The sequence below is a fragment of the Podarcis filfolensis genome (genome assembly GCF_964270895.1).
Source record: "Podarcis filfolensis genome assembly, chromosome: 1".
NCBI classification, from domain to species: domain Eukaryota; kingdom Metazoa; phylum Chordata; class Lepidosauria; order Squamata; family Lacertidae; genus Podarcis; species Podarcis filfolensis.
In genome coordinates, this window is record NC_139604.1 from 31,880,087 (window position 1) to 31,903,138 (window position 23,052).

Genomic DNA, 23,052 nt, shown 5'->3' on the forward strand with positions numbered 1-23,052 from the left:
GTGAGGGGTGTGGCAGGAATTAGTGTTCTAGATCTTGCCTCCCAAGTTGGAGAGTTCTTGATGCAAGAAGCTTCTGTATCTGTGGAGGCTCTCCACACTGGAAAATCAGGGTTTTATAAAACACAGGGAGATTCCACAGCTACAAAACTGCTCCCTACAGGAACCAGGAGTAGCTTATACTCTACAAAGAACAAACTGAAATCTAAAAAATGGAAGATGAGATGGAAGCTGGTGGGACTATGAATGTAACAAACCAGGTGGGATACAAGTGCAAGGGCCCTTCCACACTTCCTATTCATAGTGGTATAGTTGCTACCACATAAGGTCCTTAAGGGGTGTGACCACAACCCTGGAACTTTTCTTCTCAGTTCAGGCACAACTCACCATTAGTGTGGAGAAGAAAACCGCTCTCTAATAACAACGTCATGTGACCAGAGATGCAGGCAATTGGTTCCAAATTCACTCTTGAAAACATTAACTCAAAGAGCAGTTGTACCACTTATATCAATCTTTATTACGGTCCAGAAACCCAACAAATCATTACAAATCAATACAAAATTCATATAGCCTACCTTCAAGTTAACCAAGCATTCTGTTCAGAATTTAGTCTTATAAATGATAAGTGCAGAAAGGCCCTAAAAAAGAGGCACGTTGTGAGGTACCCGTGGGACCATCAGGGTCCAGTTGTTTGAGAAAAGCTTGGTAGGTTCAGACCTGGCCTGGATGGGTGATCGGTTGGAATCCATGTGGACTTCCATGATGTCAGAAAGGAGAATATAAATGTAAGAAAATAAATACATAATTAAAAATAAGGAATATAGTGTATTGTATTCTGTCAGAGCACAGAATGCAAGTCTCCATGGAAAAGCTGGCCTCACAAAGTTCAAGAGCTCCCGCTGGGTTCCCATTTAGCCTGCTGGGCTGTTTTTAAGAGTCTACCAGATATTGGAGTTAACACCAGAGCTGGAAAGAAAGATTTCACACTTCTAGGTTATAGCTTCTCATTTTTTTGATGGCCTGGTGCCGAATCTCCCTCCTCCCCAAAACCTTCAGCACACCGAGTCCTTCTGAGACAGCAGAATTCTCCATTTAAATTGTGTGGGGTTTTTAAAATAAGGATTTACAGTAAATGTACACATGCGAGTGTCCTTCTATCTGTCTTTTCAATGGACTTTTGTCAAAATTCCCAGCATTTAAGATTTGACTTACCTTCTGTTCTTTCTTTTTGTTTTTATGTGAAGGGCACCCACTTCAAGGGGAAGCTGTGGGTTACACCACGGAAACACTTATCATATTTGTCGTAGCATCAGTTCTGGCGCTCCTGATATTTTCTGCAGTGACGTTGCTGATCATCCGAAAAGTGAAACAGTACCACATGGAAAGGCTCAATTCAAGGGATCCACAATATGGAACCATTGAGGGACTCATAGCATCAAACGTTGGTGACAGCACCCTGGCAGTAAGTAAATCTTGTCTGTTGTTATGCCTATGAAAGCATTCTGCTGTTTTTATTTTTTGACCAGACTGCCAAAAATGTTACTTGTGAAAAGTGAACACTACGCACAGTCTCCTCTCAACGACCTTTTTATAAGCTTGGAGTAGGCATTGCCCACTCTCTTAAAAACTAAAATGTCATTAGGAGCTGAATTCTGTTCCCACCACCACCTTCTGTGGATTATTTTTAATGCTCGCTTAAGAAGATCCCTGTTGGCTTAAGACTAAACCTTGTCCAGCCCACTGACCTGTTCTCACAGTGGCCAACCAGATACCTATGGGTATCCTGCAAACAGGACGTGAGCGCACTCCCCATTTCTGATTCTGATTCTCAGCAGAGGGGTCTGAGACGTTCAGCTTTACTGGGAGAATTATGACACAGGGAGGAAGTCTGATGATTGAGCTCATTCATTCTTGTATGTCTTCTGGTGCTTTAATTAGAAGTGAGTTAACCACGATGTGCAAGTGGTGTGTTTATACAGTTGATAGCATGAACACATATTAGTGTTGGCATGGCGCAAGGGCCTCAAGACTGCTGTACAAGTGGTGCCTCTACTTACGGATGTAATCCGTTCCAGGCTGCCGTTCACAGTCCGAAAAGTAAGTAGAGCGCTGCTTCTGCGCGTGACACAATAGAGCGCTCCCGTGCATGCGTGAAACACGCAGAACGCTTCTGCGCAGGCACGCATGGCGAAACCCGGAAGTATACACTTCCGGGGTTGCCATGTTTGCAACCTGAAAATCCGCAACCTGAACCTAACGCAGCTAGAGGTATGACTGTATATTTTGAAGGCAGGATCAGTAGGATATCCATCATTCCTTTGGTAAATTCTCTAAAACTGAACATATAAATTGTTTTGCTGCCACCTTGTGGTTATACCTGAGTGATTTAAAATGCATTTTTTAGTACAAGATTGTAGTAGAATTATACAAATCCTTTTCCTGTTGAGTTAATGACACTTGCTAATATCTCTATATCAAAGGTGTGCTCACACACAGACACTTTATTTAGTTACAGATTTTGTTATTCTGAGTGGCTTTAAGAAAAGTTTTCTACTCAGTGCTTAAGTCCAAAACAGGAAGTTTCTAAGCAGTCAAATTTCAGTAACCTCTTTGAGCTTTAACAGTTGTAACCCTATATATTTATTTTCAGAGATAAGCTGTGTTGAGTTATTCCTTGGTCACTGTGCGTAGGCATGTAGCCGTAAACAGTTCTATTTTGACTGCTTTATCAAATCCTATTAAAAGTATCTAAGGGTGGCATTCCTTTTAGGGACTCTTACACGTATTTTTGCTTAAGGGTGAGTCTAATAAAAATAATGATAATGATAATAATGTAATTAATTATAATTAATAATTAAAACAGTGTTTATTGAACTTCATATCTCCCCCCCCCCTTTTGATGAAGTCACCACTCCAAAATGCCACAGTTCTAATAAACTAGTTATAAAAAGATGAGCTTCCCAACCAAGAGGGAACATCAGTCCGCCCCCACCTTCCCCCAGTGGCATAAATTATATAAAACTCTGCTGAGTAGGAGCAGTTCTCCAAATTGGGTGATAAACTGCATTAAAACCTGAATAGACAGTTAGAAGGGGATTACATTTCAGTAATCTCTGCGTTAAGCCAGTCACAAAAGCTTTCAGGCATTACAATGAAGATTTGCATTACAATGAAGAATAACCCCACTTGAGGAGGAGGAGGGGCCAGCAGGGGGTGAGTGTGTCAAGCTCTGCTCCCCTCCTCCTCCTTCACAGTTCCCATCACTTTCCAACATGTGGAAGGCAAAGGTCTGTGTTGGAGAACCTTCTGCATCTCATGCATGTTCATAGAATCATGGAACTGTGGAACTGGAAGGGACCACGAGGGTCATCTAGTCCAACCCCCTGCAATGCAGGAATGTTTTGCCCAGTGTGGGCTCAAACCCACTACCCTGAGATTGGGAGTCTCATGCTGTACCGACAGAGCTATCCCAATGGATACTTCTTGTGCCTTTTTAGAACCCAGGAAAACCTGTACTGAAGACTCCCTGCTGCAGACACTTTCTCTCTTAATAGTTGGTAATTGGGGTCCTTGTCTCCCCAATGCCCCACCCATGTGTTACTTGAACTCTTCATTGCAATGCCTGAAGGGGGCTTTTGTTAGCATGTGTTCACACAACCTATATGTACTTTTTTTTCAACACATGTATGGCTGCGTATATGTTTTCAGTAAACCCTGGAGTTCAGCCTCTTACTGGTTTGGATGGTGGATGTCTTTTAAAAATATATATCAACTATACAGTGGTACCTCGGGTTAAGAACTTAATTCGTTCCCGAGGTCTGTACTTAACCTGAAACTGTTCTTAACCTGAAGCACCACTTTAGCTAATGGGGCCTCCTTCTGCTGCCGCACCGCCGGAGCACGGTTTCTGTTCTCATCCTGAAGCAAAGTTCTTAACCTGAAGCACTATTCCTGGGTTAGCAGAGTCTGTAACCTGAAGCGTATGTAACCTGAAGTGTATGTAACCCGAGGTACCACTGTACTCTAATTGCAAAGTAATGTAGATTACTGTTTTGGAAGGTCTGGAATTATTAGCCAACCGTTCCCTGGCAGGAAGAGTTCCCTTTTTTGGTGCAGAAAACCAGGGAGCAAATTGTAGATCCACCTTGTATCTGTTTCTGTGCATTTTTTAATTTGCGATTTTTTTCCTGAGTCACTCCGTGCTCTCTCACATTTGATCTGTAATTCGTGTTCCAAGCTGCTCTGTACAAACAAAACTACGTGCTCTCCATTCACTAGGAAAACAGCTATAGCCTCCCCTCCCCTTTGGGCCAAAGTGGATGCAATTTACAGGTACAGAGGCCATTGCAGAGTGGATTAAGCCTTCCAAACGGCAGACAAATAGGTCCCTTTGTGCAATGTAAATGGAAGAACAATGCCTTCAATAAATGAATTAAAGGGAGGGAGGTGGCAGAATGCCAGCTTCTGTTCCATTTCAATTCTAGTTCCAAACATGTGGTCTTCTTTTTCACACAGGACTTGTTGGACCATACCTGTACATCCGGAAGTGGCTCTGGCCTTCCTTTCCTGGTACAAAGAACGGTGGCCCGGCAGATTACGCTGTTGGAGTGTGTGGGTTAGTAATCTTATTCTACCTGGGACAGGGCCCTGAGGATTCCTCTGTGTTGTGTGCACGTATGAGTGCGTGCTGTGGAGAAGGGTGCGATCCTGTACACATCTACCTGGACGTAAGTCCCATTAAACTCAAAAAGGGTTTACTTCTGAATAGAGACGTATAGGATTGCACTTTTAAAAAACGGTGTGTCTGTGTTTCAAAGAGAGGCCAAATGGTTAAGCGGCTGGTCTGTATTGAGTCGCGAGTGGAATCTTTGGACAGGAAGTCCCTTCTGTGTAACGCCAAGAGCCTCAAAGGTGTCGTGTGTCCTGTTACCCTGGATTACACCTGTTGCTGATGAACATGTGCCAAAGGCGAGGTAAAGAAACGAGAGACCAGCGTCAGTCGTGTGAGGCTGCCAAGGAAAGCAGGTGGCACTGTGTTGAATTAAGTTTATTTTAGTTTGCTTGGGTTGAACCCAGGGTCCCCAGTGTCCAGCTCACGTACTGCTCCCTTCTACTTTGTCGCCTTCATTTACCACATACATCAATGCATTATTACCGTTATTATGTTTTTTACTTCCTATGTGGCAAACAGGCGACGCTATTTTCATGTGTAAATCAGTTAGCAAGTCTCCCCTGCTCAGTGGTAGAGTGTGTACTGTGTATGCATTTGCCCACAGTTTCCAATCTTTGACCTCACCTGTTGAATTATTTTCAGTACAAGGGCTGGGGGTGAGTGGGGATGGCAGCTCCACTTGGTAAACTCCTGGAGGGTAGGCAGTACTGTGGGCAGATGGTAAGAATATAAGGCATATGAGATTCAATTTCCAAAAGCAGCCACACAGTTAACACGCACCTGACTCTGTTCTCAGAATCTTCAAAGTTCCTATGGCGGGGTATTGGTGGAACTGATATCAGCATTCCCAGTGCTCCAAGCCTTTAGTAACTGCTGGTGCCTGCTTGCTGAAATAGAAAGATATGGGAAGTACAGCCAGGGATTTATTTATTTCAGATGTTTCAGAGCTAGCTGTCAAGCCTATAGCTTTCCTAAAGCTGCTTCCGTTAATAACAAATGCACAGTTTCGTTAAACAAACACAGAAACATAAAAATTGCAACGGTACAGCTGGTTTAAATGTACTTTATGCAATCAACACCTGTAAGAAAAACAAAACAAAACACCCAATTAGCGCCTCTAAAATGAAGCATTTCATTAAAAGCCAAGGAAAACAAGTGGGTATTAAAGAAAAAAACTTTCTGTAAACCTCTGAACCAAAGGAGTCAGCCATATAGCCCTTGGAAGGAAATTGTACAGAAGAGGGGCCACCATGAAAAAGGCCTAAATTGATCTCAGAGCCATGTGCCTCTGAAGTTGGTCTTAAAACTTCCGTTATTGGTAATATTTGGCCAAAGTCCTTGCTATGTTTCCTCTCCACCCAACTACATCCTGAAGTGAGAATCTCTTGCCTTGGAGCCTGAGCACCATGAACGGTTTGTTTTTAAAGTGCCTTAAAATGTTGATTTAGTTTCAAGTCTCTGCTCTGGTCTAGCCTGGAACCATCCTACTATTTGCTTAACGAAGACTGCTGCTCAAATCCCATGTATCTGTTTGCCTGTTCTAGGGAAAGGTCGATACGGTGAGGTCTGGAGAGGACAGTGGCAAGGAGAAAATGTTGCAGTAAAGATATTTTCTTCCCGAGACGAGAAGTCCTGGTTCAGGGAAACGGAATTGTACAATACTGTGTTGCTGAGACATGAAAACATTTTAGGTGAACGATATTTTCTTAATGGCTTTTGTATACAGATAAGGGCGTGGGGGGCATTAAAAAAGACCTGGACCCTGAGTCTGCTGAACGCTGTAGTGCAAGGCTTTCTCCATCCCCTTTTAACTAAGTTTTTATCCACCTTAATCAAGAAAAACTTGACTCCTGCAGAAATATATCCTTGCATTCGGTTTTCTGTTAGCAAAACCATGCTCATGAGCAGGATTCCCCCACCGGCCAAATACCATATGTGCACCATGATAAAAATGTTTTTAAGTATACCTCTGTGTAATCCTATGTATTAAGCATTATGTCATTTCAGTACACATTTCCATTGCAGATAAGATGAAGCAGACTGTTAAAAACAGACTATATTTGCTAGAGATGGGGAACATTTTCCAGCCCACCAGCCTCATCCTGTCATGGGCAACCATCTAGGGACTGTATGCTGGTGCTTGGTTGGGACCAGAGACATAGCAACTGATGCGGTTCTTAAATGTTGTACATTCCAACCTATGCAAAAATTTCTAAATGCCCCCCATGTATGTGTGCATACATATACTAGCATCGTATCTGTCCATCCAGGCAAGCAATAAGTATCACATTTTAAAGACACATTCCAGGCAGGTGAAACCACTTGAGGAGAGCACAGGATGAGGCTGTTGTGCGGTTTGTCCTTCAGAGGAGCTGTGGTTTGTGGCTTGCCCCTGTGGCTCTGAGGTTCCCTATCCCCATGGAGTACATACAGAAGAGACCATACATTCAGAAGAGACCATACATTTAAAGCAGTAGCGTACCACTTTAATCAGCCATACTTTCCCCCAGAGAATTCTGGGAGCTGTAGTTTGTTAAGAGAACTGAGAGTCCCCTGTTCCCCTCACGGAGCTACAATTCTCAGAGTTCCCTGGGACGCAGGATTGACTGTTAAGCCACTCTGAGGACTGTAGTTCCGTGAGGGGGAGTAACAACTCATGGCACCCTTAACAAACTACAGCTCCCAGGATTCTTTGGAGGAAGCTGTGATCCTGCTTTAAATGCGTAGTGCAGCTGAAGCCTTGGTAGGCATGGGTTCAGAGTATTGACAATAATGGACTTGTATGTGCATTGCCATTTTGTAGACTGTTACACCTTTTCAGTCCACAAGCTAAGATTGTGGGTTTGAAAGCTAGAATTTAACACTGAGGAAAACGACCCTGCAGCCTGCATCTTGCATGGCCTAATTCTGGAGAGAGTTTAGATAGTGGGGGGAAGGAAACCCTTGATCTTTCACCTGGTGTTTCTTCTCCTTCTTTCAGGGTTTATTGCCTCAGATATGACCTCTCGGAATTCCAGCACTCAGTTGTGGCTAATCACCCACTACCATGAGATGGGCTCTTTGTATGACTATCTGCAACTCACGACGCTCGACACAGTGAGCTGCCTGCGGATAGTCTTGTCTATAGCTAGTGGCCTTGCACATTTGCACATAGAGATATTTGGGACCCAAGGGAAACCTGCCATTGCTCACCGAGACTTGAAGAGTAAAAATATCCTGGTTAAGAAAAACGGACAGTGTTGCATAGCAGACCTAGGTGAGTGGTTTTCCCTTCTCCTTCTTTTTTGCATTTTAAATATGCAGTCCTCAAATAACCCGATGCAATTCTTGAGGACCTTTCTTTATTTGGATTTAAGAGTTGATTTTGGGGGGGAATTGTTCTTCATCCACTAGAGGGCGCACATCATTTTTAAGTCTCACTCCTGTCTGCGGAATCCTGCATACTATTTTCTGATGTTGTTTGTACAGCCCTGTAAAGGATATCCTTCATACATGGTTTTAGAGACATATGTGTTGGAGTAAATAAAAAACCAGGAGGGGAAGAACCACCAGTGGCATCATGAATGAAGGATTTTTTCTCTTCAAGACAGCAGCTAGAGTATTTGCTACCGCTGCCATCGCCCTTAGGTGTGGTTCTAGGTTTCAGCTTGAGAGTCTTGGTACTGCTCTGGGACAAGGGTCCAACTGTGATTATAGCTTCCTTTGAGCCCAGCCTGTTATCATTTGGGATGATGTTCTGTCTTGCTGGGGTTGATATTTCCCAACACCTTCCAGGTCCAGTTTAACACTGCCACCTACTGCTTAAATTAAAGTGTGGGTTGGCCATTCTGTGATAGAGGCATCAGGGATTTACGGCACTTCTAAGGCAGAAGCAGGAGAGCCTATGAACCTGGCTTTTGGATTGTCATGCTCACACTCTTGCCTTGCCCTCCCATACTGCACTGCTCATTAGATGGGAGCAAAACCACCCCAGGTCCATGGGGATTGTGGGTAATAGAAGCATCTGCACTGCAGATCTGCACTGGCACTATCACATGTAGGGCTGAGATTGGAGTGATCATTCTGTGATACTATGGCAGTGGACAAAGCTGCATTGTAACTTTTGAATAAATGTTTTAATATTAAAAAAGAAAATGCAGCATAGAATCTCTTATGTCTCCTGTCAGAAGGGCAATCCCCGTATTCACCACATCTAGACAGGACACTTTAAACTATGAATAAGCCAAGGGACCTTATGTGTGATATATTATTTGCACTGCCCAAATGATAGCCTGTCAATTGGATTGCCTGTCCCATGCAGGATTGTATCTTTCTGAAAACTTAATGTGCATGGATTTTGCAATCCCTTTAAATTTATATGGGGCTGCTTAGTTACTGTATACAGTTGTCCCCTTCAACAAAGATTTAATTGGCATATCTGAGATACAAAGTAAAGATGTTTTCACTTTTAAGTGCTCCATGTTGCCCAGCAATATTTATATTGATGATGGGCTCATGAAAGGTCTGTTTGTCTGGCCTTTGCTTTACTGTAAACTGTCTTTCGTTTTTCGGTGGTTGTTAGTTTACTTACTTAAAATTGCTGCTATTTGAAGGCTGCAGTGTAATATATGTCAATTTTAAGCTATTTGGTGGTTGGAGCAGAATGCAAACTGTGTAGAGTAGTTTGCATACTGTATTTTTTTTAAGGTGTTTACTTTCTGGTGACCATATGTGTCTGTGGTTTATTTTTGGAAGGTGTTTGATTTGACCCATTTTTACGGTCACAGTTGTCCTTGCGTTAGCCTTCGCCACACTTTTGGTTCCATCGATTTCCTCAAAAGCTCAACTTGAACCTTGGGAGTTAAGATTTATCCCCACCCCCCTTACAGCAGATGTGTGAACAGGATAATGGCTATGTAGCACTCAGTCTGCTGGACCACAATATATTCCCACCACATAAACACTAGTTTAGTGGTGTTGTGTTGTCGCTGCGTAGATTTGCTACGACTGGGTGTTGTTGTTTTTTAGAGTTTTTTAGAGTTGCTTTACAAAGGCCTTCCTAATCTCTTAGAGTAGGTATAGGGAAGAGGGCCATATCCCAGTGCTTACCATGCAGGAGGTCTCAGGTTCAAAACCATGACACGATGGCACTTTGTAGCTGAAAAATATATGGCAATGGTAACAGGTAGGCTCCCCTCGAGCTGAAAGACAAACACTGGCTTCACAGCTCTTCTGTTTGCAATTACAGGCCTCGCAGTCATGCACTCCCAAAGCACCAATCAGTTGGATGTAGGAAACAACCCCCGTGTGGGTACCAAGCGCTACATGGCGCCGGAAGTCTTAGATGAAACCATCCAAGTGGACTGCTTTGACTCTTACAAACGGGTTGATATCTGGGCATTTGGACTGGTCCTTTGGGAAGTAGCCAGGCGTATGGTGAGCAATGGTGAGTATCTGTTCCTTTCTAGAATTAGTTGCATTAATCCACTGGCCACTAAAGGTGAAAAACATCTCTTGTATCTTCCTTAGTAGTAAGTGGTTTCAAGTTTTCTCTCCTGGTATTTGTGCCTTAAATTGCACTGAACTCCTACCTACTTTGCAGGATTTGGGCTGCCACTTTCCTTGACATGCCTCTCGCCCCCCACCCTGCCCCATATACTATTTCAAATTGTGTGTGTGTGTGAAAGTAGGTACTTTATGAATTCCAAGTCAAATTCCAATGTTCTTTATTACGTTCGCCGCCAACTGCATTAAAAAAAAAGGTGAGGTGGTATAAAGAAACTCATAGATCACAACAGATTTCTCAGCTTATGACAGTGGGTCAAAGCTGTTCAGATTACCCCACTTGCCTTTACAACATCACTGTTTAAGCATTCATTCATTCATTCAGTTTATATAGCTGAAACTTAAACATGGGACCACATCGAGGTGTATCTTAAATGATCAGGAGGTGGGCAGCAAGTTCTGTAAGGGGAAAAACTGGTACTCCTCCAGATGTTTTGGACTACATCTCTCACCAGCCCCAGTCGGTAAACACTTTCCTTGATAATTAATATTTCACTGCTAAAGTTCTAAGTAAGGCAAGGAAATCCCCTTGGGGTTTCATGGAATCCCATGCCTGTGGCAGGGAGAATTCATCCTTACACCAACATGGCTTAAGGAGGACTGCTTTGCCCTCCTACTGAGGCATGGCCTGACAGCCGAATAATGGAGATGGATTTGCCATGGAGAAGACTCCTCTTTTCTTTTCTTTTTGTTTTTTGTTTTTTTAAAAAAATAATTTTTATTAACTGGCCAATCACATCAAATTAAATCACATCACATAAATTCCGAATTACAAAGCCAAATTTTTAAATTTTGTTGGGGGAACCCATACTTCAAGATCTAAGGGGGATTCAGATCATCTTCTTATTACTGCGTTAATGTCCAAATCAGTCCCAATCAGTCCAAACAAAATTCGTAATTCTATCCAGTCTTATCTTGGTGTTTCCACATCATATCTTGTTCATATAATTTCTATTTTTCCTTTACGATCTCTTCTGTTAGTCTCCTTAAGCCGATAAGCAAAATAATAATCCTGTGTGGATTTCCTGTTCCTCCACTAAGTCCAGATGGTTTCCATATATCTCCTTTGTAGATAACATCGCTCTTTCCATCATAAATTTGGCATTTGTCGCTCTTAAGTCCCACCGAGAAGTTGATCCACGATATGTAAACAACTCTATTTCTCTCTTTCTCCTCCCAGACCCAAGAGCTCCAACAATGCCTCCCAAAATGGCAACGGCATTTTTAACTGCGTCATTCCAAAACTCTTAGCTTTCCAGCTTCATCTTGAAACATTGCTTTGGTTCGAAAGTTTATCTCCACACAGCCTTAAATCCACAGCTTAAGTCCTTAGTTTCTGACTCATTAGGGGAGGGGATTCTTGTTAAATCACATAAGAAAAAGGAAGGCAGGTTTTCCCCCCCCCTCCCCCCTCAGTCATACCGTATCTTGACGTATCTTCTCATATTTTATTCTTGTCTTGTTATCAGAGATCTCTTCTGTCAGCAGTCTTTACTCCCCTTTTTCCTTGAAGCATGTGCAATTTATCTCGTCCAAATTGTTTCTTTTGAAGATGCTTGCAACTAGCGGCGCGAATCAGGGACGGCGTCCAGGAGTGCCGGAATCCCACAGGAGGGCTTTGTGCCTAGTGCCCCTACCCCCACAAATTCGGGGGTGGTATAGGGCACAGCAGGCAAGGACCGTCCCCCCCACAATCCTGGGGGGGTTAAGGAGGCTAATTACCCCCATCATAGCCTCCAAATTACCTCGTGTGGGTCGGAGAGATGTTATTGTCAGCCATCTTCCGATGCGCCACCTAGTGGCCCCCCCTCTTTTTTCTTTTCTTTTTGGTAGCATCAGCTTTTTCTCTCTTTTTTTGGTAGCATCAGCACTAGTACTGGGTCGGTGGCATTTTAAACAATGTGTATGTACAATCTCAATTATCTGTATGGCACAGGAGTTCTTTGAAGTAAAGCTGTTTAAAGAAACAGTGTACTGAACCCTAAGGCATCGGTAGAAGTGAGAATACATTTTTAAGACCAATTGGAGCAGCACCCTATTGGAAAGTTCAAAAGTAGTACGTGGATCATTCTTAGATGCTTATTGGCGGACATTTTGTTTTGCGGATGTGTGTAATAAGCTTTCAGTGATCACCTTTCTTAGCTCTTGGAACCCTTGGAGGGTTGTAAACCTGGGAGCCACATGCCAGAGGCAATGGCTGTGACTCTTCCTTTGTACTGCTGGGCACGTTCCAGCTACAGAAAAGTCAGAGGCCTCTCTACACTTGCACCTCTCCATCCTCTATTAAGGCAAGAAAGAGCCATGATCACAGTTCTTGCCAGGGACAAAAGCACTCAAGGAGAGCACCGAGCAAATCTTGTGAGTAGAGTGACCTCGGGAAAGGGAATGGCTTCGGTGGAGTTTTGAGGGCTGATCAGAGAGGCTTGGAGGGCTGGATTTGGCCCGCAGGAGTGAGTTTCCTCCCCCTATTTTAAAGTAGCAGCCAAGTATTGTGGAGCTGAAAACGGGATTGTTCTCTCTCCTAACAAGAGTTGTTGTTTTTTAAGTGTGTGATAGGTCAGTTTCTCCCCCATTTCTTTGGAAATATTACAAGACATGCAGGAATCAGTACAGTTTGTTTCGCATTCAGTTGCTTGGTTTCACGTTCCGTCCTGTGTCTGTACAAGCGCACCAGTAGTTTTCCACGTGGATTTTCCTCTGCCATTCAAAAAGAGCAGGGTCCCCAACTCTAGGCAGCCCCATTTGTCATTGAAGGTGGTACCTGTTTTCACCTAACACTTTCCCTGCTTTTATGGAGAAAGGAGAACAAAGGTATACAGGGCAGCTCATGACATTCAAGAGGTAATGGAAGCTGGGAGGAACACATGGAGAATATGTGGCTGACACAGTACCTGTCAACCTTGGATGGCCATTGCTTATTCTTACATTTATATCCCACCTTTCTTCTGTTATGGAACATACATTTGTTTCCCAAGTGGTCTCCTATCCAGGCGCTGACCTGACTTACATATCTTCAGAAAGGTGGTGACCTTCAGAGCATACACAGACAACCATACTTTGCTTCCAGAAAAGTAGCCATAAGGTTGATGGTAGTCACGTATAGCCAGTCATCATTTTGCATGTTCCTTAATAGCACCTTGGCTTTAAAAGGTTCATTTTTCCCCCCACGAAAAGGTGAGTGAGTAGGGATTGAGTGGAACCTAGGACAAAATTCACCTGGAAGTTGCTGCCAGAACCTGTTGTGTGAAATGAAGAAGGGGGAATTTAACACTGGTATGGGTCCTCCTAGAACCGTTAAATGACCAATCTTCTTTTGTGCCTAACAAAATCAAAGAAACACTCCCATCACCTATTGTTTAGCTATAGAGAACTCTCAAGTTTCCGAGTGATTTCTCAGAAATATGGTGAAGTTAGGGCAGGCATAGGCAAACTCAGCCCTCCAGATGTTTTGGGACTACAACTCCCATCATCCCTGACCGCTGGTCCTGTTAGCTAGGTATGATGGGAGTTGTAGTCCCAAAACATCTGGAGGGCCGAGTTTGCCTATGCCTGAGTTAGGGTGTGCCTTGGATCCAAATGAATCAAGAGCCCCTGAAACAATTTGTGGCATCTTGGAGGTGCAGACAGGAAGGAAGTGACAGACAATGATCTACTAAAAGCAAAACCAAACCAGAATTTCCACCATGATTTTGGAAACTTCAGAGGAGGCACTCAGACTGCTGCTGCCTTTTTTCAGTCCAGGGGTCAGCTGCTCTTGTTCCTCCTCGCTGTCTAAGCATACCAGGACTAGAATTGAGGATGAGATGAGGGTGCATTTCCTCTCATCTCCTGCAACACAGGTTAGAATTGTTGAGCATTAAGTTTTCTGTTTATTACTGGTTTTATGGATTATATTTCATTAGTTCAAAGACATTTCTCTTTAAAAATAATCCATTTTATTCTGGTTGAATAGAAGGAAACTATGGCAGGGTTCATTATGACAGTGTTATGACAGTGTAGATCAGAGGTTATGGTGACTTTCTTCAGTAGGTCTGGTGCCAGAAGCAGCCCCATAGGAGCCTTAAAACTTTGGCTTTGTTAATTGTATTTTTTAAAAACACACACCAAAAAAACACATTGGAGTAAAAGCCAAACAGCTTCTTCTTCTACTGTAATACAGTAAACAAGAAAGCTTAAAATATGCATAGGAATATTCAGTTGTATAAAAGCAAGTCTCTGTTAGCGGGGATAGTGAACCCATGTCTGATGGGCCTTATCTGCCTGCCAAGCCACTTCCTTCTTCTTTAGTGATCACTCATAACTGAGTAAGATTGTCTTCCATGAACACAGTCTTCACAGTGAGTCCGTAAGTGACTGTGGAGGCCAGTTCTGGATCAGCACGTCCCTCCACAGTGGGGACATAGGTTTCGAGCATCTTCTAAGCCCATGACACCTTTGGTAACGGCTATCCTCCAACTGGAGTGCTCGCAGGCCAGTGTTTCCCAATTTCCAGTGTTTATACTACATTTGGGACGCGGGTGGTGCTGTGGGTTAAACCACAGAGCCTAGGACTTGCCAATCGGAAGGTCGGCGGTTTGAATCCCTGCGACGGGGTGAGCTCCCATTGTCTGGTCCCTGCTGCTGCCAACCTAGCAGTTCAAAAGCACGTCAAAGTGCAAGTAGATAAATAGGTACCACTCTGGCGGGAAGGTAAACGACGTTTCCGTGTGCTGCTCTGGTTCGCCAGGAGCGGCTTAGTCATGCTGGCCACATGACCTGGAAGCTGTACATCAGCTTCCTCGGCCAATAAAGCGAGATGAGCGCCGCAACCCCAAAGTTGGTCACGACTGGACCTAATGGTCAGGGGTCCCTTTACCTTTAATACTGCATTTTAAAAGATTTGCCTTAAGAGAGTCTTTAAACCTGTTTTGTTGACCACCAACATTACACTTTCCATTTTTAAGTTTGGAATAGAGAAGTTGCTTTGGAAGATGATAATTAGGCATCTGAACAACGTGATCAGTCCAACGAAGTTGATGTTGAAGAATAATTGATTCTACACTGGTGAACTTTGCTTCTTCCAGTACACTGGCATTAGTTCGCCTGTCTTCCCAAGTGATATATTAAAATTTTCAGAGATGGAATGTTTTGAGGAGTTGGAGATGGTGTTTATAAGTTGTCCATGTTACACAAGCATACAGTAAGGTGGATAGTACAATAGCTTTGTAAACAAGCATTTTGGTATCCCTATGAATGTCCCAGTCCTCAAACACACTGCACTTCAGTTGGGAGAAAGCTGCACTTGTCGAGCTCAGGCAGTACTGGATTTTGTCATCAATGTCGGTCCTTGTGGAAAGATAATTGCCCAGGTAGAAGACGTGATTGACACTTTCCAACATTACACCATTTAGTTGGATTTGTGTTGCTGCAGAGGGGTTGTTTTGTGCTTGTTGGTGCAGCACTTTGGTTTTTTGGATGCTGAGCGAAAGGCCAAGCTTTTCATTAGCTTCTGCGAAGATATTTAGGATGGTTTGGAGGTCATCCTCTGAGTGTGCACACACTACGTTGTCACCAGCATACTGAAGCTCTATGATGGAAGTTATGGTAATCTTACTCTTTGCTTTCAGCCTACTCAGATTAAAGAGCTTTCCATCTGTTCGATGTATGATTTCCACTCCCGCGGGGAGTTTCCCTTCAACAAAATGTAGGATGATGGCAATGAAAATGATAAATAGAGTTGGAGCAATAACACAACCCTGTTTAACACCTGATCCCACTGTGACTGGTCCACTTTGAGAGCCGTTGTTATCTGCGATTGTTGCTGCCATGTTATCATGGAGGAGCCAAATGATGTTCATAACTTTATCTGGGCAGCCGATTTTCAGAAGGACAGTCCACAGGTCATTATGATTTACAGTGTTGAAGGCCATAGAGAGAGTGATAATTTTGGCATCTCTAAAGTCTGCTGGGATCTCCCCTCTCTCTCCCATATTTTTCGATGACCCTGTGAAGTTGTGTAAGTTCAGTTTTGCCCACTTTGAGGTATCCCATCAGATCCGCTGGCTTTGTTGTTTCTCATTTGGTTAATAGCAGTACACAACTCGCCCAGATTTGGAGATTCTGCAAGCTCATCTCCAATTTGTTTTTGTGGAATTTGTGAGGGGACCTCAGCAGCTACAGGGGAGTTGTGGTTAAGGAGATGATGGTAATGTTCTTTCCAGCACAGTGCAATAGCTTCTTTATCATTTAGAAGTGTGGTACCATCTCTTGAGCGTAGGAGGCATATGCCATGATTTATTGTCCCATAGATGGTCATTGCGGCTTTAAAGAAACTCTGTGCATCATGAGTGTCAGCTAAATGCTGGATTACTTGAGCTTTTTTTTATCCTCCAAGTGTTCTTTAGTTCTCTGGTTCTTCTTTGAACCTCAGCCTTAGCGCTGGCATAAGTTTTATTCTTAGTGGCACAGTTTCTATCTCTTCGCCAGATCTGAAAGGCCTTCCTTTTCTTGTCAATAATGCGTTCAATCTCACTGTCATTCTCATCAAACCTGTCCTGGTGTTTCTTGGTTTGGTATCTAATAGTTTGTTCACAGGCTGCAATAATGGATGTTCTTAGCTTGGTCCACTGTTCCTCGATGTTGTCAGGGAACTCCGAAAGCAGATAGATGGTCCTTAAGAGTCGTTTGGAAGCAATCTCGCGTAATAGGATCTTGAAGGGTTTGAGTGTTCATTTTGTGCCTTGGTTTCCTTCCTTGAAGCCTGCATCGAGGTATAATCTTGATAGTCATTGTGGAACATATTAATTGGTGATCTGTTCAGCAGTCGTCAGCTCTCGTACTAGCAAAATCAGGCATATTTTCTCATCTTTGCAAAGGGGTACCTTTTCTCCCTCTGGTAAAATACCACTGCTAGGAAGTCTTTCTGATCAGGAGAAAGGAAGGACAGCTAGAAGCGGATTAGTTTAGATGCCAGCATGAATGCACAAGAATGGGATTAATGTGTGGCCAATTGAAGTTAAAATAAATACGTAAGGATTTTTATGAGCTAAATTAAATGCAGAAATAATTTCTGAATATCACCGCTAGGCTTTAAAGAGAGTACCTTCTGTTGTTGTTTAGTCGTTTAGTCGTGTCCGACTCTTTGTGACCCCATGGACCAGAGCATGCCAGGCACTTCTGTCTTCCACTGCCTCCCGCAGTTTGGTCAAACTCATGCTGGTAGCTTCGAGAACACTAGCCAACCATCTCGTCCTCTGTCATCCCCTTCTCCTTGTGCCCTCCATCTAGAGTACCTTCTAGATTTCTACAATTTTCTGTCAGAAGTGTTGCAACCCAGATAGATTGGCGGAGTGTAAATAATAAAATTATTATTATTATATAAACAAGTCAGAAGCAGGAAGAGAGGCTTCTCTTGGCTGAGGATTTGGCATACGTAGGTGAACCTAAGGGGCAAGGGAAGTTGGTGAAAAAGAGAGAAAAATTCCATGAACCTTGCGCCTTAGTGCAGCTGGCAGCTGAATATGAGTGTTGGCATAGATACATGTGGCCTCACTGACCTGGCAGAAACGTGACTCGTGTTGTATGTGCACTGCAATGCTGGGTGGAGTTGCTGGTGGGGACACCAGGGGTCACCACCAGCTCTTGCCAGGTCCCTACTCTTGGGGATTTTATTTACATGTATTGCCTATCCTATCCTGTGGACTTGTCAAAAATGATAGACGAGCCATTGTCCCCAAAGGACTCTTCAGTAAGGCAGTAGATACAAAAGGCTGGCGAAGGAAGAGGCATTTAGAAGGAATTAATGCAGACTTGGTTAACCGTAAAAGAAAATTTCTATGCATTAGTGTCAAGTGTATTTACAACAGCATCTGATGTTACGGGTGTGGAGGTCATTTTGTTGTCTTGGTGGGCAAGAACATCATTAACCTGTTCGGGCAAGTTTTTAATGTTTGATGTTTTTAATATTTGATGTTTTATTGTGTTTTTAATATTCTGTTGGGAGGTGCGCAGATTGGCTGGGGCAACTCAGTCAGACGGGCAGCATATAAATCATCATATTAATCAGCATTCCCTCTACTACTTTTTCTGATTCTCAGGTAGAACCTTGTGAGTCTAGATTTGCCAGATGTCCAGGTTTTATTGGGAAATAAAGCTTTGTGCCCCCCTTCCCCACATACGAATGAATGTTCTTTCAGTGGCAAAAACTTTCAGCATCAAGTTATAAACAGACAAAAGAAATCCTAACACATGCACAAATCGTTATTGCTGAACTGTGTTAACAAATAGTTGTCAATATAGAGTATATAATGAATGATCCAATGTGCTAATTTCTTCTCTGTTGTTACTGATTTCCCCCCCTATAGTAAATCTCAATCCTGTCCTTTCTTTCAAAGGATCCCTGGAAGCAAATAAACAAAGTAGTAATTTTTTTAAAAAAGTATGTCTGTCTGTCTGCATGTCTAGCCTGTTTTCTTAAATGTAGATGGAGCAAAATATCACTCAAAGGGACATTTCTGAATTCCTTCCTGGATTAATCGCCAAGTTTTTTTCTCTTTCCTTAATAGTATGACATACAATGACTTACTCATAGGAGGTTCAAAATGACTAAGGTGCTTTTAAAATGGAATACTGTAGGTAGGCATTTTATTTTTGTTTCCCAAGTAGTATCCAAGATACCCTGGTTTAATTTTATGGTTAAATCACACAATGCAAAATAAATCTTGTATTTGCTGCCAGCATACCAATGAAACTCATCTTGATACTTGGAAGATGGTTTTAAACAGGTTTTTAGGGACGCCTGATGCCTGGCATAGAACTGGGGTTCATTCTATTTTTTCTAAATGACTGCCCCATCCCATTCTGACTCTCCACAGGCCCTGTGTTGTCTAGTGTGGATTTAGGAGCATATGTGTTCTGTACTGGAATCTTGAGTTTTTGTGTTCTTTCTCCCCCCCACCTCCCCTCTGTCTCCAGATTATTTACCAAGACACTTCAGCCTTGTTTGTGACTGTATTTGCCTTCTGTACATATGTTTTTCTTTGCAGAGTAAGGAACTGCATTCTAACCCACAGGGAGAACTGGCTGATTAATGTCTTGATTGTATTGTGCTATTAGAAATTCATTTCATAATATCGGTGAGATGTCACAAGGACTTAGCTTTGGCTAAGGCTCCGTGCTATGTAATAATGCACTGAACTTTGTCTTGCTAATGAAGATTCTGAAACGTATCGATGCAACTACAGGATCTATGTTGTGTTTTGGCCTTAGGTATTGTCGAAGACTACAAACCTCCATTTTATGACGTAGTGCCTAATGACCCCAGCTTTGAAGACATGAGAAAAGTGGTCTGTGTGGATCAGCAGAGGCCAAACATTCCCAACAGATGGTTTTCAGATCCTGTAAGTGCCCAGCCCATCACATCCCGCCATATTTCTTATAGATCATCCTTTAAAAAACAAAACGACGTCTGCTGTTGTGTTCCTAAACATTGGGGATCCATATGTGATTGGGCTACAACTCCCATCATCTCCAGTCAGCTTAGCCAGAGGTCAGGCATGATGGCAGTTGTAGTCCAGTAACATCTAAGAACTCAAGGTTGAAGAACATTTGTGTATTCCTAAAAGGCAATGTATGTGCCCTTAAGAATGAGTATATTCTTAAGGGACAAGGCTTAAGGGACATGGGGTGCATGGTCACAAAAATTAATCCTTGCCCTGAGAACAGCTATTATTTTTCTCAGGGTGGGGTGGGGGCTAACTCTACGTAACAGTGATGCCAAATCATTGTTAAGCTTCAATGACTATAGAAGGGGGTGGGAACCTTTTTGGCCTTGTAGGTGATGTTTGACAGGTGTGTGGGAGTGCTCATCTGCCACTCAGACAATGTCAGTATGACACAAGAATGACAGGTGGGCTGGCCCACCTACTGCTCAAAGCTTTGCCTCCCCTCTCCCCTTCCCTGCTACAGCAGGAAAACAATGTGCTTTGAGGGTACATAGTGCACACAGCTAAGGTTTCTGAACCCTGGTATCTCATGTCCTAGTCCAGGCATAGGCAAACTCCGGCCCTCCAAATGCCTGGGACTACAATTCCCATCATCCCTAGCTAATAGGAGCAGTGGGCAGGGATGATGGGAATTGTAGTCCCAAACATCTGGAGGGCCGGAATTTGCCTATGCCCTAGGGTTGAGTCTTGCTGCCTTGCCTGTAAGAGCCTATTTCCTGCTGGGAACAGGCATTTCCAGCCATGCAAGATTAATCATGCCCTCTAGCCCATCAGCTGACATCATCACTCATGTCACCTGGTTGGTTGGTTGGTTGGTTGGTGGGTATGGTTTGCAGAAAACTGCTTTGCATGTTCATTTGGACCCCTTGGCAGGCCAAGAATGACCCAGGACTGGTTGTTCCCCACCTTTGAACTACAGATTGGTGTGGTGTCTGAAATGACCTTTTATAGATTCTTGAAGTCTACTGAGATTTGCATGGACAGCGTTTCAAAACTTGATCTGATCTGAATACCCATCTACCTTTCCTTTTCAGACGTTAACTTCCCTTGCCAAGTTGATGAAAGAATGCTGGTACCACAATCCATCAGCCAGATTAACAGCGCTGCGTATTAAAAAGACTTTGACCAAAATCGACAATTCCTTAGATAAGCTCAAAGCTGACTGTTGATAACCAACACCTGATGCTGACAGGACATCATGGCTTGTGTCCAGCATGGAAGAATGGCTTGATGAACTCTAGGATCCGGCCACAAGCGGCTTCAAACAGAGGCAGAGTTGTTTACCTAACCAGCCATTGAAAAGGAAATAGACCCATGTGAGCCTTAATCGGTGACTGTCCATGGTATTTTACAAATGGCCAATCTGTAAAGACTTAATGCCGAATCTATGGTGGCCTATGGAAGGAAGGAAGGAAAGAAGAGAAGTCCTAAGACAAAACTGGGGCATTAAAACCATGGCTTTTTTTAATTATTATTTCATGAAAAGAAAGAAAAAGGAAAGTGTCTCCTTGTCTCGCTCCCAAGTGGAAGTGGTCAATTCGAATCAGCAATATTGCCTGCGCTTCTCTTTATTGCACTAGGGATTCCTTGCATTCCTTACTTGCACTGTTACGGTTTAATTTGAAAGACATGACTTGCCAAAAATATGATTGGCCCTGTACTCATTAATATGTTTTTTTTAAAATAATAATAATAATAATAATGGGAAATCCAATTTGGGAAATTGAACTTGTAACTGACTCTTTTTATTATTATTTTAAAGCTGCATTTTACATATGTGTACCGTTTACAATAATGCTGGACGCTAGGAATTATTGTTTATATGGAAACTGCGAACTTTTATTTATTATTAGTGCACTTAACAGTTTTAAAATACTGAGGAAAGTGCGAATAGTTAAAAGCTTATTTTTATGTGGCTTCTATCATTTATTTCTTACAGACGTATTTTTTTTGGGGGGGGGAGGTTTAACACGGTATAACCTGAAATGGTCCTTCTCCCTGCCCCCCCCCCCGTATTATCAGTTATACACTTTAATCACCTTTTTTAAAGTGCTTCACATTTTATATGCGTGTGGTCTGTAACATATATTTTTCAGTTCAAAATAAGCGGAACATTTATATATAAATATTATATAGATATATATATCTCTCTTAAATATAAAGCCATTATCCAAATGATGCCACATCTAGTACCTTATTGATCCTAGAGAAAGGGGAGCAGCAGAAGAAAATGGCAGAATGGTAGGCCATGGATCGTATTATGGGAAAGTGCATTTTTCTTCTTCTAAGCTATATACGTAATGTGCATATGAACTCTACCGGGGCGGGGAGAAAGCTATTTTTAAAATTTTACTTCCTTGTTTTGTATTTAGCAGTTATTTGTATAAATGACATAGAATATTTTCAAGTCAAATGGAAAGAAAATGTCCCCTCGTTCTGTTAGTGCCTCTTGTGGTTCGAGGTAAACGCCGTAAAGTTTTGCATCACCAGCGTATATCCACTGATTATCTTCTCCCTGCCTTTGCTGTTTCTGCAAGTCAGAAGTGGTGTCAACAAACTGGTGGTGTAGGACAGAACGCCACTGAAAAACACCAGAGAGATTCTTCATAAAGGTGATGCTGATGATGGGATGCCAGGCAGTTGTTGTTGGGGAGGTGGGGTCTGTGCTGGAGCAATGACCTCGCAAGGACACAAATTAATTGTGTGATGATGTATGAACAAATCAGATCATGCTGTTCTGACCGTGGTGTTTTTTGTTTTTTGTTTTTTTAAATAATAATCTTGAGTTTCCTGAGTAAAGAGTTTTGATCTGAGTGCCTTGCCTTATAACTGTGTAGCTGTTCTCCCTGTGGAGCCCTCATAGTGAAAACGATGGATGCTGAATGTAAGTGGCTGCCCTAACAACCGTTAAACCAGCACGATGCCGCAAGCTTAGGAAACAAGCTGAATGGACTTTGTTTTGAGCTGATTGTTCCAAACGAGACAGGGCCCTGTTGCGGCTTCCATTTCCCCCGTTCTCCTTCAGATTGCTTTACGAAAGCTCTTTTGGGAGAAGCGTTGTAAGAGCTTTGATTTGTGCGCCTTTGCTCCATGGAAAACTGCTGCTCCCGTCACTGAATACAGGGGGCGGGAGGATATGGGGTTGTTTCCAACTCAGTTCTTCTTAGAGTTGGACCCATTGAACCTGATGGAACTCAGTCATGCTCTTAGTTTCAGAGGGTCTACTCTGAGCATGTCTAACACTGGCTGCAAACCATGGCCCCTCTTCTGTTTTTTTTTTTTAATAAGATATTTATTAGAATTTTCCATTTTATACAAACAAAGAAAAAATTAAAAAGAAAAAATAGTAAAAACACA

General features: G+C 42.8%; 1 protein-coding gene across 3 annotated transcripts in view; it reads left to right on the forward strand.

The window, feature by feature from the left end:
• ACVR1 (activin A receptor type 1) overlaps window positions 1-22,508 on the forward strand; it is a 76,724-nt gene extending 54,216 nt beyond the window's left edge. For all 3 annotated transcript variants that reach the window (XM_083579240.1, XM_083579238.1, XM_083579239.1), the window contains exons 4-10: window positions 1,242-1,459; window positions 4,513-4,612; window positions 6,214-6,360; window positions 7,650-7,925; window positions 9,897-10,094; window positions 19,460-19,590; window positions 20,730-22,508. In XM_083579240.1, coding sequence (XP_083435366.1) covers window positions 1,242-1,459; window positions 4,513-4,612; window positions 6,214-6,360; window positions 7,650-7,925; window positions 9,897-10,094; window positions 19,460-19,590; window positions 20,730-20,864 — 1,205 coding nt within the window. In that variant the 3' untranslated portion in view covers window positions 20,865-22,508. The remainder of the gene's footprint in view (window positions 1-1,241; window positions 1,460-4,512; window positions 4,613-6,213; window positions 6,361-7,649; window positions 7,926-9,896; window positions 10,095-19,459; window positions 19,591-20,729) is intronic.
• The last annotated feature ends 544 nt before the right edge of the window (window positions 22,509-23,052 follow it).